This window comes from Pituophis catenifer, unplaced genomic scaffold, assembly GCF_029215685.1.
Source record: "Pituophis catenifer annectens isolate HBS135680 unplaced genomic scaffold, rPitCat1.0.hap2 SCAF_3, whole genome shotgun sequence".
In the NCBI taxonomy this organism is placed as follows: Eukaryota; Metazoa; Chordata; class Lepidosauria; order Squamata; family Colubridae; genus Pituophis; species Pituophis catenifer.
In genome coordinates this window covers 130,223,073-130,240,244 of record NW_027256883.1, presented here as the reverse complement: position 1 = coordinate 130,240,244, position 17,172 = coordinate 130,223,073, and the positions used below count along the sequence as shown (strand labels likewise).

The 17,172-nt window shown below is 35.6% G+C and overlaps 1 protein-coding gene across 1 annotated transcript in view; it reads right to left on the bottom strand.

The window, feature by feature from the left end:
• SLC44A3 (solute carrier family 44 member 3) overlaps nucleotides 1-17,172 on the bottom strand; it is a 48,520-nt gene that overhangs the window by 22,620 nt on the left and 8,728 nt on the right. The window contains exons 7-9 of the mRNA XM_070941071.1: nucleotides 14,823-14,912; nucleotides 11,790-11,914; nucleotides 10,033-10,219 (exon numbers count right to left, since the gene is read on the bottom strand). Coding sequence (XP_070797172.1) covers nucleotides 10,033-10,219; nucleotides 11,790-11,914; nucleotides 14,823-14,912 — 402 coding nt within the window. The remainder of the gene's footprint in view (nucleotides 1-10,032; nucleotides 10,220-11,789; nucleotides 11,915-14,822; nucleotides 14,913-17,172) is intronic.

The following is a 17,172-nucleotide window of genomic DNA, read 5'->3' as shown; positions in this document are numbered from 1 at the left end:
AGCTGCCAAAAGATCAACGATTGACAAGAGCTACCTACAAACAACATCTGGCACAACAGCCTCAAGATCCAACTCAACAAGCCCAAAAAACACAAGCAGTGGGAGGAGCTAGGCCGAAGTCTAAAATGGCGGAGGAGGTTCAGCTGATGCTCTCAAAGCTTGGAACGCCCAGAGATGGCAAATAAATTTTTATCTTGGAATGTTAACGGTTTAAATTCTCCACAAAAAAGAAAGAAAATATTTCACTATTTGAAGCTATTTCAGAACGATGTCATTTGTTTGCAAGAAACGCATATCAAATCCTCAGATCAAAAGTACTTGATAAATTCGAAATTAGGTACACATTTTGTGGCATCAGCACCAGAAAAGAAAAATGGCCTAGTAATATACGTTAAAAGAGGCTTAGTGGCCAATTTAATTGAGGCTGACACTCAAGGTAGATATATTGCAATTGAATTAACAACACAGAGTGGGAAGCTGCTTGTAATTGGAGTATACGCACCTAATCAACAACAAGATAAATTTTACAAACTTTTACATACCAAAATATTACAATGGGACTATAGATCTTTACTTTTAATGGGTGATTGGAATGGGGTATTAGATACCCAGAAAGATAAAAAAAGTCTTTCCAAGATCTCCATGCGTGCCAAGTTGCCTAAATCTTTTTTTGATATTTTGGAGGATATGGAGCTTAGAGACATTTGGAGAGAAAGGAACGTATTGGAGAGCGATTTTACTTTTTTTTCAGATAGGCATCAATCTTTTTCTAGGATTGATTTTATATTAACTACAAACGATCTTTTTTCTAGGGTGAAGAGTACGAAGATATGTCCAAGAACTTTAACTGATCATAGCCCGGTTTGGGTGGAACTAGAGCAGGAGAGAGGGGAAAGGAGGTCTTGGAGGTTAAATGAGAATTTATTCAGATATGAAGATAATTTGTGTGAGCTTAAAAAACAAATGAAAGAATTTTTTATTAATAATATGAACAAAGGAACTTCGATGGAGATGGTATGGGATGCGTGTAAGGCATATATGAGAGGAACATTAATTTTTTTGAATAATAAATATAGATTAAAACAACAAAATAGACGGAAAGAGATAGAGGAGGAAATTAAAAAGAAAGAACAATTGCTTGTAACTAACCCGGGAGATAAAAAGGCAAAAGATATGATTAATATTTTAAGAGAGCAATTTAATATGTTAATGGCGGGGCAAGTAGCAACCAGCATACAATATGCCAGACATAACACATTTTGTAATGCTAATAAACCTGGGAGATGGTTGGCTTACACGATGAGGAAAAAACAGAAATCACGTGTTATAGACAAGATAGAATTTAGAGGTAAAGAGATTTATCAACAGAATTTAATAAAAAAGGCTGTTTTGGAGTTTTATACAAAATTATATGCTAAAGATGCAATTCAAGATGCTGATATTGATAGATATTTAAAGATGGAGATTCCTGAATTAACGCTGGAACAGAGCGAGAGATTGAATCAGCCAATAACTTCTGAGGAAATTGTTGGGGCAATTAAACAATTAAAAATAGGTAAGGCTCCGGGAACAGATGGACTAACAGCTGTTTATTATAAACATTTACAATCCGAAATGTTAGAACCACTAAAAATTTTATTTAATAAAATACAAGTAGGAGGAGGAGTACCACCTTCTTGGAAAACAGCCTTTGTTTCACTAATTCCAAAGAAGGACCAAAATTCCATTAAACCGGAGAATTTCAGGCCAATTTCACTTCTGAATACTGATTATAAGATTTTTGCTAAAATATTAGCTAATAGATTAATGCCAGTTATGCAACAAATAATTCACAATGATCAATCAGGGTTTATAAAAGGTAGACAAATGAGATATAATGTTAGACAAATTGTAAATTTACTGGAATATTTGGAAAAAAATAATCAAGTCCCTGCAGCGTTTATATTTTTGGATGCAGAGAAGGCATTTGATCGTTTGAACTGGCAATTTTTGTTCAAAATAATAGAGAAAATGCACTTTGGGGAATATTTTACACAATCAATTAGAGCGATATACCAGCAGCAAACAGCACAAATCATAGTTAATGGAGGTTTAACAGAGGCTTTTAAAATTGAGAAAGGAACAAGACAGGGGTGTCCTCTGTCTCCACTATTATTTATTTTGACTTTGGAGGTACTATTGAATAAGATACGTGATTCAGAAAAATTGAAGGGTATTGTAATTAGACAAAAAGATTACAGATTAAGAGCCTTTGCAGATGATTTGGTTATTACTTTATCTCAACCTATAGAGTCGGCTCCATATATATTGGATATAATTGATCAATATGGGAAAGTATCAGGATTTAAAGTTAATTCACATAAGACAAAGATGATAGTTAAAAATATGACTACACTTGAAAGAGACAAACTAGCAAGATTAACAGATTTTGAAATAGTTAAAAAGGTTAAATATCTAGGGGTATACATAGCAGCTTCAAATACAAAATTATACAAAAACAATTATGAGGTACTTTGGCAGAAGGTACAGAAGGATATGGAAAATTGGAAAAAATTACAGTTGTCTTTATTGGGAAGAATTGCAGCAATTAAAATGAATGTTTTACCTAGATTTTTATTTCTGTTCCAAATGATACCTGTGCTTAAGAAAGATGAAAATCTGAGAGAATGGCAGAAAGGTGTTAATACTTTTATTTGGGCTGGGAAAAAACCCAGAATAAAAATGAAAATTATACAAGATACACGTGAAAGAGGGGGTCTTAAAATGCCTAATTTAAGATTATATTATGAAGCAGCGGTTTTATCACAAATCAGTGATTGGTTTAATTTAACTGAGGGGAGAATTTTGAATTTAGAAGGTTATGATTTGTTATATGGATGGCATGCCTATTTGTTATATGATAAAAAAGTGGATAAAGTATTTAAGGTTCATATATTAAGAAATGCTTTGTTAAGGGTATGGAAAAAATATCAATATAAGTTAAATTATAAGATACCTTTATGGGCAAATCCTAGACATGCAATAGAAAATATAAGTATAGAACAAAAACAGGAGGTGATTACCTATAAAGAGCTTCTTATTATGGAAAGGGAGGTAATGTATTTGAAATCTTTAGATATACTGAGAGAAGAAGGTATAATTTATACATGGTTTCAGTATGGGCAACTTCAAGCTAGATGGAAGGAAGATCAAAAAACTGGCTTTGTGCAAAATGAGGAGAATTTGGTAAAACAAATTAGAGATCAAAAACAAATGCATATTAAAAGGTTGTATAATGCTTTATTGGAAATAGATTCTGAGACGGAATTGGTTAAAGACTGTATGATTAAATGGGCACAAAATTTTCAAGAGCCAGTAATGATGGAAACTTGGGAAAAGATTTGGATTAGAAATGTGAAATTTACACAAGCACAAAATTTAAGAGAAAATTTTTATAAAATGTTTTATAGATGGCATTTAGATCCTAAAAAATTATCATGTATGTATTCTAACGTGCAAGCTAAATGTTGGAGATGTGACTGTGATGATGCAACTTATTATCATATATGGTGGACTTGTAGAAAAATCAAAGCATTTTGGATAAAGATTTGGTGGGTGATGCAGAATATTCTTAAAAAGAGACTGAAATTTACTCCACAGTTGTTCTTACTGGGTATAACTACGGACTGTACAGTTGTAGAGACTAAATTGATTTTGAACTTGATAACAGCAGCAAGATTGTTGGTTGCACAATACTGGAAGAAGGACTTTTTGCCTACTATTGATGATTGGATATTGAAAGTAACTAATTTAGCTGAAATGGCTAAAATTTCAGCATATTTGAAGGATCACACACAAGAAAGGTACATACAGGACTGGAGAAGATGGATTGATTATATACAAAATAAGTATCAGACCAAAAAATATCAAATAGCTTATGAATGATCTCTTTTATTTGTATAAGTGCTATATAAGTGATATTAGAAGTATTATGTTTAAGAAATAGGATTTTATATATGGGGGGTTAAGAATTTTTTTATAGGGGTGTTAGTTTAATGATTGGTTATGCAATTTAGATTATTGTTAAAGATCAATAGAAATACCTTGTGTTCTGCTCTGGGAAGTTGGGGAGGGGGAGGAGGGGTTGGGAGGGGGGGTTGTGGGGAAAATTTGTTTGTTTTAAAACTTTTTCAATAAAAAAAAAAAGACAAAGAGACGAAAGTGAAAGTTAAGAAGAAAGTTCTTAGAGACTTGTTAACTCATTAACGCCTATCAGCTAACAACTCCGCTTAAAACTTTTTGGATTTAACCTTATATCTTGGACTTTGGGAATCAAAATTTAAAGATTTTAAAGATTTTCTGATTTTTCCTCGCTGGCTATAAGAACTTTAAGAATTGTTTCTGAGACTGTGTGATCTTAAAATGGCTTCAAAGCAGACAAAATTGGTGCTGCCTAAAGCAGGGAGTGCGGGAAGCTCCCCAGCTCAAACTAGCAGGTTGCAAACTTTATTGCCTCCAGCAGATACACAAGCTCAATTACAACCACAATCACAACCACAAGCACAAATATTAACACTTGAGATGTTTCAGGAAGCCATGAAAGAAATTATAGAAGGTTTTAAAGAGGACATTGCATGTGCATTTAAAGGAGTCTCAGAACAAATGGAAGAAATGAAGGACATAATTAAGACAAGAAATAAACATATAAGGGAAGATATAGTTCTTGCACTCCAGGGACTGGCAAAACATGTTAGTCATGTAGAAGATAGAATTGATGAGGTTGTTCAAGCCAATGAGATTTTAGATGGTAAAGTTGAGGAATCACAAACTAAGATTGACAAAACAGAAGCTGAAATGTTGCTGACACAATACAAGATGATGGAATTTGCTGTGAGAATAAGAGGCTTGAAAGAAAATTCCAAGAAAAACTTGAAAGAGATTTTTGAAGATGCTCTGGCACAGTTTATAGGAGAGCCCAGAGGAGAACTTGAATGGCAAATTGACCGGATCTATCGTGTTAATTCATGGGTAGCTAGACAAAGGAAATTACCAAGAGATGTTGTAATTTACTTTGTCACCAGAAGGATCAGAAATGAGATTTTACAAGCTGCTTATAAAAATAAGTTGCAAGTGGCAGGACAAGTAGTTGCAGTATTTAAAGAAATACCACCCAAAATGCTGAAATCCAAGAAAGAGTATGCTTTTCTGGTAGATGAGCTGAGGAATCGACAGATACAATATAGATGGGAAGTTCCAGTTGGATTATCGGTGGACTATGCAGGAGAGCGATATCATCTCAATACAATATGCAAAGCAAGAGATTTTTATAGTAACATACTAAAAGCTGGACAATCACTAGTGGTGGGAGTTAAAAAAGCAAGAGAGGCGACAGAGGGAAGGAAAGAAGACCTGCAGAAGCAATTGGAAGGCGGAGCTATGAGTATGCAGGAGGAGGTACTGCAACTTTCAAGTGCTGTCCAAGCATGGGATATAGTTGAAAAACAAGAAGAAGGCAAAGATCAAAGACAAACCAGAGCAGCTACTAAACGTAAAGTTGAAGAGTTAAAAAAGTTACAAGAGCAGGCTTTATCACAAGAAGTGAATACTGGCACAGAAGCTCTGGGAGGGGCGAGACCCAAAAGGAAATTCCAAGAGGATTATCAAGCAGTTCTCACCAAGCTTCGAGAGTCTGAAGATGGCTTCTAGGTTTTTAACCTGGAATGTTAATGGTTTAAACTCACCACAAAAAAGGAAGAAAATATTTCACCACTTGAGACAATTTAAAAATGAAATAATATGCCTGCAGGAAACACATATAAGGACAACTGATCAAAAATATTTAATAAATACAAAATTGGGAACACATTTTGTTACATCAGCTCCAGAAAAAAAGAATGGAATAGTGATCTACTTGAAAAGAGATTTGATGGCTAAATTAGTTGAGGCAGATCAACAAGGAAGATTTCTGGCAATTGAGATAATGATAGAAGGAAAAAAAACACTCTTATTGGGGATATATGCTCCTAACCATAATTCATGTATATTGATGGGAGTTTGGAACGGAGTGATAGACCCTAGTATTGATAAGAAAAGAATAGTACAATCTACTAAATTGCGATCCAGACTGCCTAAGACTTTTTTCGACATGATGGAGGATATGGAATTAAGAGATATTTGGCATGAACGAAATTATAGAGAACAAGATTTTACATTTTTTTCAGATAGACATCAATCCTTTTCAAGAATTGATTTTATATTAACTACAAATGATTTTTTTCCAGGGTAAAGAAGATAAAGATTTGTCCCAGAATTTTAACTGATCATAGTCCAGGTTGGATGGAACTGGAGTGTGGGGAAAGATCTAGGAGATCTTGGCGGTTAAATGAAAACCTTTTCAGATATGAGAAAAATGTAATAGAATGTAAAAAATTAATGAAGGAATTTTTTGGTTTTAACATGAACAAGGGAACATCTATGGATATGGTATGGGATGCTAGTAAAGCATACATGAGATGAGTTTTGATAAATATGAATAATGCATATAGGCGTAGACAGGTGGAAAAAAGGAGGGAATTAGAAGAAGAGATCAAGAAAAAAGGGTGTTAATTGATAACCCAGGGGATAGGAAAATTAAAGAAGAGATCAGTCTATTACGTGGGCAATTTAATATGATGCTCTCAGATCAAGTGGCAACCAATCTACAATATGCTAAACATAATACTTTTTGTAATGCAAATAAACCAGGTAGATGGTTGGCATACATGCTGAGAAAAAAACAAAAATCTCGTACCATAGAGAAAATAGAGTACAAAGGTAAAGAGGTTTATCACCAAAATATGATTAAAAAGGCATTTTTAGAATTTTATGCAAGACTGTATACTGCAGATAAAATACAAGGTGCAGAGATAGAGACATATCTGGATAGACAGAATATTCCTATAGTTACAGAGGAACACAGAGAACGGTTGAACCAATTAATAACAGAGGAGGAGATCCTCTCAGCAATTAAACAGTTAAAAACTGGTAAGGCTCCTGGCACGGATGGATTAACAGCTATGTATTATAAATATTTACAACTGGAGATGGTTGTACCTCTTAAAGAATTATTTAATAGAATTCAGTTGGGTGAAGGGGTACCACCTTCATGGAAAACAGCTTTTATTTCATTAATTCCAAAACAAGATCAAGATCTGACACATCCCAAGAACTATAGACCCATATCATTATTGAATACAGATTATAAAATATTTGCTAAGATATTGGCAAATAGGTTAATGCTAGTAATGCAAAAAATGATTCATGCTGACCAAACTGGTTTTATACAAGGTAGACAAATGAAAAATAATGTAAGACAAATTGTTGACATATTGGAATATTTGGAAAGGAATAACCAAATCCCTGCGGTGCTTATATTTTTGGATGCGGAAAAAGCTTTTGATCGATTAGATTGGCAATTTTTATTGAGAGTAGTTAATAGGATGCAATTTGGGAATTGCTTTATGCAGTCCATAAAAGCAATATATCAGGAACAGACAGCTCAGATAATTATTAATGGCAGTTTGACAGAAACTTTTAAAATTGAAAAAGGTACGAGGCAGGGATGTCCTTTATCGCCATTATTATTTATATTAACTTTGGAATTATTGCTAAACAAAATACGTAATATAGATGAGATAGAGGGAATCAAAGTCAGAGACTATGAATACAAGGTACGGGCATTTGCAGATGATTTGGTTATGACCTTAACTCATCCAGTGGAATCAGCAAAGGTTTTGATGGATATAATGAAACAGTATGGTCAAGTATGTGGGTTTAAGATAAACATTGGAAAAACAAAGATGATAGTTAAAAATATGACAACAAATCAAAAAGAGGAGTTACAAACGGGATGTGAAATAGTCAAAAAAGTTAAATACCTAGGAGTTTATATTGCATCTTCTAATGGTAAATTGTATAATTATGAATTGATATGGCATAAAATACAAGCTGAAATGGATAAACGGAAAAAATTACAACTGTCCTTGTTGGGTAGAATAGCAGTTATAAAAATGAATGTTTTACCTAGGTTTTTATTCCTCTTTCAAATGATACCAATACTAAAAAAGGATGCCAACCTGGAAGAATGGCAGAAAGGTTCTCGGCGTACTTGAAGGATCATTCAAATGAAAGATATTTAAGAGACTGGAGAAGATGGACAGATTATATTCAAAATAAATACCGGAATAAGAAATTGCAGATAGGTTATGAATGACTATATAGATATTTGGTGTGTCTTTAAGTAATCAAGTGAGGCGGGTAATTAGGGAATTGAAGGAACAAGAGATGTGGAATGTTATAATTATTTAGACTAGGATTGATCATGATTGTTGAAGGTTATACCCTGTAATTTGTTCTGGGAAGAGGAGGGGGGAGGGGGGAGGCTGGGGCAGGGAAGGGGGGGGAAATATGTAAACTTTTTGTAAAACTTTTCAAAAAAAAAAAAAAAAGATAAGGCTCATATCCCACCAAATGACTAGCATTGTGGATCAAAGTCCACATTTTTTTTTCAGGAGGATGGAAAAACCTACATAGCCTACATGGATAACCTACATGGATATAAGTTTCACTGTAATATGGAAAATAAATGTCCATGCTATTTTACAAATCACCCTGTTTTCATTATCTTAATAATTCCCATCTTGTAATAAAATTAATTATAATGCTTCACTTCAATCCATAGAGTATTCTAGAGTCATTTTTTAAATATCAACAAATAATTTCCCTTGTGGCTTTTATTCTTGCAGAATGGTTTTATTATTTAAATTTGCTATTTAAATCCTAGCATTGGCATTCCTTTTGGAAAGGGACACAGCGGCAGCATATAAAACTAACCTGCATTGATAGTACCGTGTTTCCCTGAAAATAAGACCCTGTTTTATATTTTTTTGAACCCTGAAATAAGCGCTTGGCTTTATTGCCATGCGCTCAAAAGCCCTATTGGGCTTATTATCAGGGATGTCTTATTTTGGGGAAAACAAGGTGCATTAACTTCTATTTTACACAATGTAATTTTAACCAGCTGGGGAAAATGAGGACAACTTCAGATAGCAGAAACAATACTAATAGGTGTATCTGTTCAACTGCCAAGTTTTGATAACAGAAGAGCATCATTGTGACTTTATCCTTCAATGTTCTTTTTTTTTTTAATTTGGGAAGGTTTGGGGATATATCTACATCAACTGAATAGTTTTTCAATTACTTTTTCATTTTGAAGTTTTGCAACTAGAAACAAAATTAAGTAATAATTGTTTCTTCGCACTAAAGAGGCACTTAGTTGGCTGACTGTTAATTTTTGCATTGATATTTTATTCTCATACAATTGTACTCATACTAATCCTTACCTTATATATGATCTGTAGACTTCTAACCCTCTCCTTTATTTCCATAGTCGAAACAAAATACTGCCTTATCAGGTGTATTAAATCATACAATTAAAATTAATAAGTTTGCTTAATTCAAGCAATACTATACATTTTGAAGAAGTACAGGTTCATCAGTTGACTCAAGACCAGTGGTGGGATTCAGCCAGTTCGCACCACTTCGGGAGAACCAGTTGTTAACTTTCTGAGCAGTTTGCTGAACTGGTTGTTGGAAGAAATCATTAGGGCAGAGAACTGATTTTTAAATTATTTGAATCCTACCACTGCTCAAGACCATAACCACCCAAGCCTCCTTAATTGCAACTATTTTCTCTTTTTGTAGGAAATGCTGTTTTTATCTTAAGGTCAAATAACAGGAGACCAAGAGAAGTAAATACACATGGCTAGGATATGCTGTTCATAAAATTACAACTTAAGCCAATCTATAATAATCAGGTAACAATCAACCTAGGGTTTAGCTTGACTGGTTCTAGATCCACAGTAGAGTATTTTGCAATTCTAGAAAACAAAATAGCTTGTGCAACACTGATGCGCAAACATATTTACACACCGTGGGACAATTTTAATAACTTTTGATCATCAGGGGAAAATGATATATTTATGAAGCAAAGAGAATTGATGTAACATTACTGACCTGCAGTTCCTAAGCTAAGGAGCACAGCCACCCAGTACATCCAGAATAAAATAAGTATTACAAATGTCCAAACAGGCTGAAAATACAAAAAGGGGGCTTTGCCAATTATTTTATTGGCAGCCTGAAAGAGCTGAATAATCAAGTGAATCTTCTTCCTTAATATCACTATCAAGACAATTAGAATCACCTATAAAAAGAAAAATAATGCATTACAATGTTTCTATTACCAAATGAGAATCAAGTACTTGTACTTAATTTTTCATTTGTCCACTAACCAAATAATTTTGAGATTGGTAGTCTTACAAATCTACATTATAAATGCACCAACACAGAGATAAACCTTTCAATACCATTATCAGTTTTGCACCACACTTCTGCCCAAGAAAATATGTAGAAGATACACTGTGAAAACCATAGATTCTATAGAGAAAAGGCTCAAACATAACTTCAACAAATGAGTACGTGTTAGATACTTCTTTTTTTAACGTTTTCTTACTGATCTAAATATAAACAGCTACAATTATACAGCAGGAAAATGCAACAATATAAAGACCAGTCATATGTATGATTAAAAATGAGGTGCAGTTTGTTTGATCTGTCACTTCTCATACACTGAAAGATCTTTAACAGTACAATGCTAAAAATGTTAAGTAAAAAAGTTTATTCAAAATATACTTTTGTGCAGTTAATGAAGCTGTCTTCCTTGAGATATCTGCTGCCCCCTTGTGCCAGCAACTGGATATAGTGATTAATGAGGCAAAAACACTGCTACTACTGACGCTTGGGGCTTACAAATCTCTATTAATTGAATCTGATGATGGGACACAAAAGCCTAATTTACATTGGTACAATCCACAAGTGCAGCAGCTGTGTGTTTTCTCTCTATACAACTTAAATATGTCCTATTCCATTGTACCCTGACATTCATTAACTGGTAGAATCAAGTAATTTGATTTTAAAAATGAATCCATTCCTAGCCGTATTACTACAAGGTTTGAGTCAGTTGTGTACAGTGTATTTTACATCAAGTTCCATTACTGACCAACTGGATCTTCTATCTGTCTTCACTAAAGATTCTGAAAATTATAGATTAATTAAAAAAAAAAAAAGCCATATCCAAGCATCCCTGAAATCTGACTTATTTGGATATTATGACTGATGCTATTACTTTTCATGTATCAGTCCTCTTAAATAATTAAATAAAATCTTAGCAGCAATTAATATAAGGGTATAGTAAAAAACAAATGTGTCAATCAAATATAATTTGAAAAGTTTCAGATTGATGTACGTGAGATGGGTTTATGACTTAAAACTGCAACACCTTAGGTCAGGGGTGTCAAACTCCCGTCATCATGTGACGTATCGGGACTTTCCCACCCTTTGCTAAACTGGGTATGGGCATAGCCAGTGTGTGATGCATCCGGTCCACAGGCTGCGAGTTTGACAGCTCTGCCTTAGGTGGATCAGGTATTCACAGCAGGATCCAAGGTAACAGGACAGTACCATCTTTCCTAGCATTCACTAGTGAGCAACAGATAGAAGACAGAAAGTTTCTATGTTATTGTTGTTCAAAAATAGCCATATCAAGGAAGGATAAATCATCTGCAGCAAATGTTTTAGTTGCTAGAAGCAACTAAAAATAAATTAACTGTAGGCTTTCAGTTTAGTTGAAGCAAATACTTCTGATGAAGTGCTATCTTATCCTATATTAAATAAAGTATCCATAAAATATTAGTGATAATATACAGATGCCTTACCACAATAACTGTAGATATAATAGAAAGTCCATATAATAATTTCATATTTTCTTTTTCAGTTTCTAATTCTATGCTGAGTCCGCTGCTGTTATTGTAATAAAGCCACCACATAACACCTGAGACAACTAGAACAAACACAGAAATCCAGCAATGTTTATTTAATTTAAAAGATAAAAGAGCAGCACTGGCATATTAAGCTTATCATCAAGCATTTACTCAACATGATTCAACTGCAGTTCCAAAGAGACTAAAAAATTAGGTTGATACAAAAATTGGTAACACAAACTAAAATTCTACTCTAGTTTGCATTTTTGTGAGACAATAATGTTGATGCATATTACCTTCTATTCCAATTACCTGCTAAGGATGTTTGATTGTAACTGGGTTCTTATGAAGGCACATGGGTTTATTATCTCCTTGGAGCAGGGGTGTCAAACTCGCGGCCCATGGCCCAGATGCATCACACACTGGCCACACCCAGTTTAGTAAAGGGGGAAAAGAGTCACAATACATCATGTGATGACATGAGTTTGACACCCCTGCCTTAGAGAATCTTCAGCCAAGGAATTTCTGTCATCAGGATCTAGAAGAAGATGCTTTTCTGCCCTGGCTCCTGCTCTCTGGAACATCTTACCCCACAAAGTCAGATCTGCTCCTCCCCTTTTGGCCTTGAAAACTTGGTTGTGCCAGCTAGCCTGGAGCCCCAATTGGGGTGTGGCATTTTGGAGGTGGCTAATGGAGTAGATAACATCCACTCTTCCCTGTACATATGTCAGCCTTGGAAGCCATATTAGGCCGGAAGCTTCAATGCTGCCACCTCCTCATGTGTGGGAAAGTAGGAGGGGGGATTTAGGAGAGGGGAATTAGTAGACCTAATAGCATTCTTCCTATCGGTCAAGGTCAGGGTGATCCAGCATCTGGAGGAGGAGGGTCAGGTGCTGGGTCGAGGTGGAATGGACGTTGATTGGAGCATGTCATCGATTGAGGAGAAAGGGGGTCGTTTTGGGAGCTTTGTATTACTGAAGGAAAGCCTGGGCTTTTCAGATTCGGGTTTTCCCAGATGTGCCAGTTTACCTATTTCTAGTAAAGAGAACTTTGGAAAATGCCTGCTTCCGCGTCTTTACTGGGAGTCGGGGGTTTTCTGGAACGCTGACAACATACTTTGCTCCCTCTCTCTCCTCCATCCTGTTTAATTTTATTTTGATTAATTTTTTAAATTTAAGCTCTTCATGTATTGTTTTAATATTTTATAGTTCATTTTAATCACTGCCTGTAAGCTACCTAGAGTCACCTTTGGCAAGGTGGGTGGCATGCAAGTTTAATAATAAATAATGCCGGTTACAGATCATTCTTGAGCGGTAGAAAGATTGTTGGAAAGATGGTAGGAAGAACCAATAACTGGTTTAAATGAAAATCAAAAACAACTTTTTGAGAGGAAACTTTAGGCAGAAAATCACTTCCTCTCTTTAAACTTGCAAAGCTCATATGAGTTTCAGTAAAACATTTTTTCTCTGTTTCCTATAGTTCTTATTGTAATATGTGGTAGAATTAGGTAAGATTTCAGGTTCTTGGTAATGTAGCATGTTTTTTGGATACTGAAAAAGCTGATCTATTACTCCACAATTTGGCAATAAGGGAGAGGTTCAATTTCTGCTCCCCGCCTCCATTTTATTTCATAGAACAGGGCGATCTATCCACAGTGATAGCCAAAGACTTATCTTATCCTGCATTCTAAGAGACAGGACAGTCACTTGTCTTGAATGGTGGAGCAAGGGGTTGGACTAGACCTCCAAGGTCTTTAGGGTTTATTTGTTTTTTGTAAAATAGAACAAAATAAATATATAAATATATATATAAATAAAAAGTGAAATAAATAGCTTAGTATCTGGAATTTTATTTCACTTTTGCACTTCATTCATTAATTTATTTTTCTTTTCACATATCTTTTGGAATATAGGTATTTTTTACTAATTCTCTCTACCACCACCCTGCACTCTGAAAAACACTTACCATATTTTTCAGACTATAAGACACACTTCCCCCCCACCACAAAAAAGTGGGCAGAAATGTCTTTGTCTCTTACAGACCAAATACAGCTGTTTTTGGCCTCCCGAAACCATCATCCCTACCCCCAGCATCCCTTTCTTGGCAAAAACAGGACGAGTGAAGGGTTTGGGAAGCCTGCAGAGTGCTCCTGGGATCTGGGGAGGGCAAAAATGGGACGTGGGGGGGGGGTTCGAGAAGCCAAAAACGAGCCTGTTTTTTGCAAAAACAAGTCATTTTTTGGTGAAAACAGGACGAGTGAAGGGTTTGGGAGTCCTGCAGAGTGCTCCTGGGGGCTGGGAAGGGCAAAAGCAAGATGCGTGGTGGTTCAGGTAGCCAAAATCAGATCTGTTTTTTGCAAAAGCGGGACACACAGATGGTTTGGGAGGCCGAAGAGTGCTCCTGGGGGCCAGGGAGGACAAAAACCAGACACATGGAGGCGAAAACTATTTTTTTTCTTGTTTTCCTCTTTGAAATCTAGATGCATCTTATACTCCAGTGCATCTTATAGTCTGAAAAATATGGTATGTTAAAACATGTTCAAGAGTCAGGAATGCCTGATCAAATAATTAAGAAGAAAGCAAGAGTTCTCCAAGTTTTCTTATGCTTCTGAGTCCCTTCAGATATCAGAGACTTTCATATTCAAAGTACATGTTCGAGTACTAACCTACGAATCCTACTGAAGTTATTTTTCATTTGCTAGTAAACTAGGTGTCAGAAGAATCAGATCTATTTTTTCATTGAATTGCTTTATTTATTAGTGGTTTTTGAATGAAATATAGAAAGAACCATGAATGTTCATTTTTTTTCCCCCTGCAAGTAGCTCTTTACATTGTAAGATTTCTGATTATGTTTTTCAGGATATGGGAGATTTTTATCAGGATGAAAGGAAATGAAAAGCCCTCATGTTAATCTATAGCTGATAAAACAATTTGACATGAAGGTCAGTTTTACTAAATTGTAAATTAAATTATAATTATAAATACTTACATAATAATCCAAATACAAACAGTGTAAGAAAAATATGGACCACGAGCATATTGATGCATCTGAAGGCTAACATCATTAGGGCAGACAAAACTGCAATGGAAATAATGGAATAGACTACTTATTTTAACAAGCTAATTAAGTGGAGTACATGGAAACTTTCTTTGTATCTAGAGATGGAAATTACATTCCTTGCCAATTTAATTGCCAAATATTACAGGATCCAACGGCAGCTTCACTGTGCACATGCTGTCTTTGATATTAACAATAAATTCTATATATCCTCATGTAGGTCTTATCACTTTGAGATAGAAATTAATGCAATTTCTCTTCCAATTCAGTACCATATTTTTATTTAGATTCTATTATACTCATTATTGTTTATTTTTAAGGATACATGAACAACTTTCCAATTTTCTTATGCTGTTTATTTCATTTTCATTGCATTTGCAGAATTATTTTCCTCTTTGTAAAAACTGAATTACATACTGTAATTTTAAAATATCATGTATTAATCTTTCTGAATCAACAAAAAGTGTACATGATAATCATTCATAAGGTGCATATGTGTCTGTAAGAATCATGTGAGTGTGTATTTTCATTACCAGATTATTAATTGCTAAATTCTGAAAGAAAGTAAAAGACATAATTTAGAAAAAGGGTCAGAATTCATAATATTTTAATAATGATTAAACTACAGGTAGTCATTGTTTACCAACAATAACTGGAGCTGAGAATTCTAACAAATGCGATCATAAAGTTCACCATCACATGATTCCATCAACTTATGATAGCTGCTATTAAGCGAATCCCGTCTCTCATATCTGATAGTCATTTTGTGACCTCCTGTTGCCTTCCCCCTTGTTGGAAGCCATCAATGAAAGTTGCAAATGGTGTTCATGTAATCATGGGACTCTGACTGCTATAATTGTGAGTTGGTTGCCAAGAACCTGAATCGTATTACTGTAAGGATGCTGCAATGCCTGCAACCATGAAGACCTGTTCTACGTCCCCCTCATTCAAATAGTCACTAAACAAGTGACCGTTAAGTGAGAACTACCTGTATTTTCTTTCTTGAAAAACAAGCATTTTAAAAACACAAGGCCTAGTTCTTAGGAGAATTCTTATTATTAAGAAACTTTTGTTTTTTATTAATCATATCAATTAATATTGAGATAAATGTGTTTTCTTACTTTACTTTGATATTCATATTGAATATCAAACTACTAAATGGAACTATATGCTCATAAGCACTTCAAATTTATACCCGAATTTCATTTGCTGCTCAATTCTGAATGTGTTAGAACACGGTGTCAAACTCTCAGTGTCACGTTGCCATCATGTGACATTTTGCAATGTTCCCATTTGTGGAGCTGGGATGGGCATGGCCTGTGTGTGATGCATCCAGCCCGCGGACCGCCAATTTGACACCCCTGTGTTAGAATGAAATTTTTTGAGTACCGGTAGTAATTATCCTGCACACCAGAGGTGGTATTCAGCCGGTTCGCACCGGTTCACGTGAACAGTTGGTGGAAATTTGACCAAGGTTGCCGAACCAGTAGCAATGGCCAGCTGGCCACACCCCCAAACTGGTCCCCCGTTCGCTTGCCCCGCCATGTTCATCACCACCATGTGCATCCCATTGCCTTGCAAGTCCAATGGGATGCACATTTGCAAAGAACATGGTGGCGACCGCAGCAGCTTTTTCCAGGACCTCTGATACTTTTCGGCAGCCTGCAGCCAGCCACCGCCTCTTTGAGAGCTGCTTTCCAGCAGCGGCGGCTGGCTGGTGGCCGCCGAAAACTTTGGTCAGCTTGCCTTCTGGACTCTGGACCAGCTGCCGTGGAAGATAAGCAGCCTGAACAGAGGTGGTGGTGGGGGAGAAAGTGGGGCTAGGGCCGGGGCCGCTAAAGGAAGGGAAACGGGGGTGACTGGCGAAGGGAGGGTGGGAGTAGATAGCTGGAAATTCTGAAAAATTTCCTACCTTTTTCTGTTGGCGTGGCTAGGTTCGGGGGGGGGGGGGGGGGGTTATGTGACTGAGTGGGTATGGGTGATGTCAAGTTGGCCATGCCCACTCAGTCATATGTCCCACACCTAGCCACACCCACCGAACTGGTAGCAAAATTTTTTGAAACCCACCACTGATGCACACCAATTCTTCCCAGCAGCAGCTGTTTTATGAACAGATTTTGTAAAAATTACATATGAGCTTCTATTCTTCCTTCTCTATTCCATTTTTTAAAATATACCATTCAGAGAAATTTCTGCAATTCAAAAGTTTGCACACCTTTCTGGATTCATCTGGTCAGTCTTATAAAGGCTTGGCTATGATTTTGGATAGATTTTGTGTTTT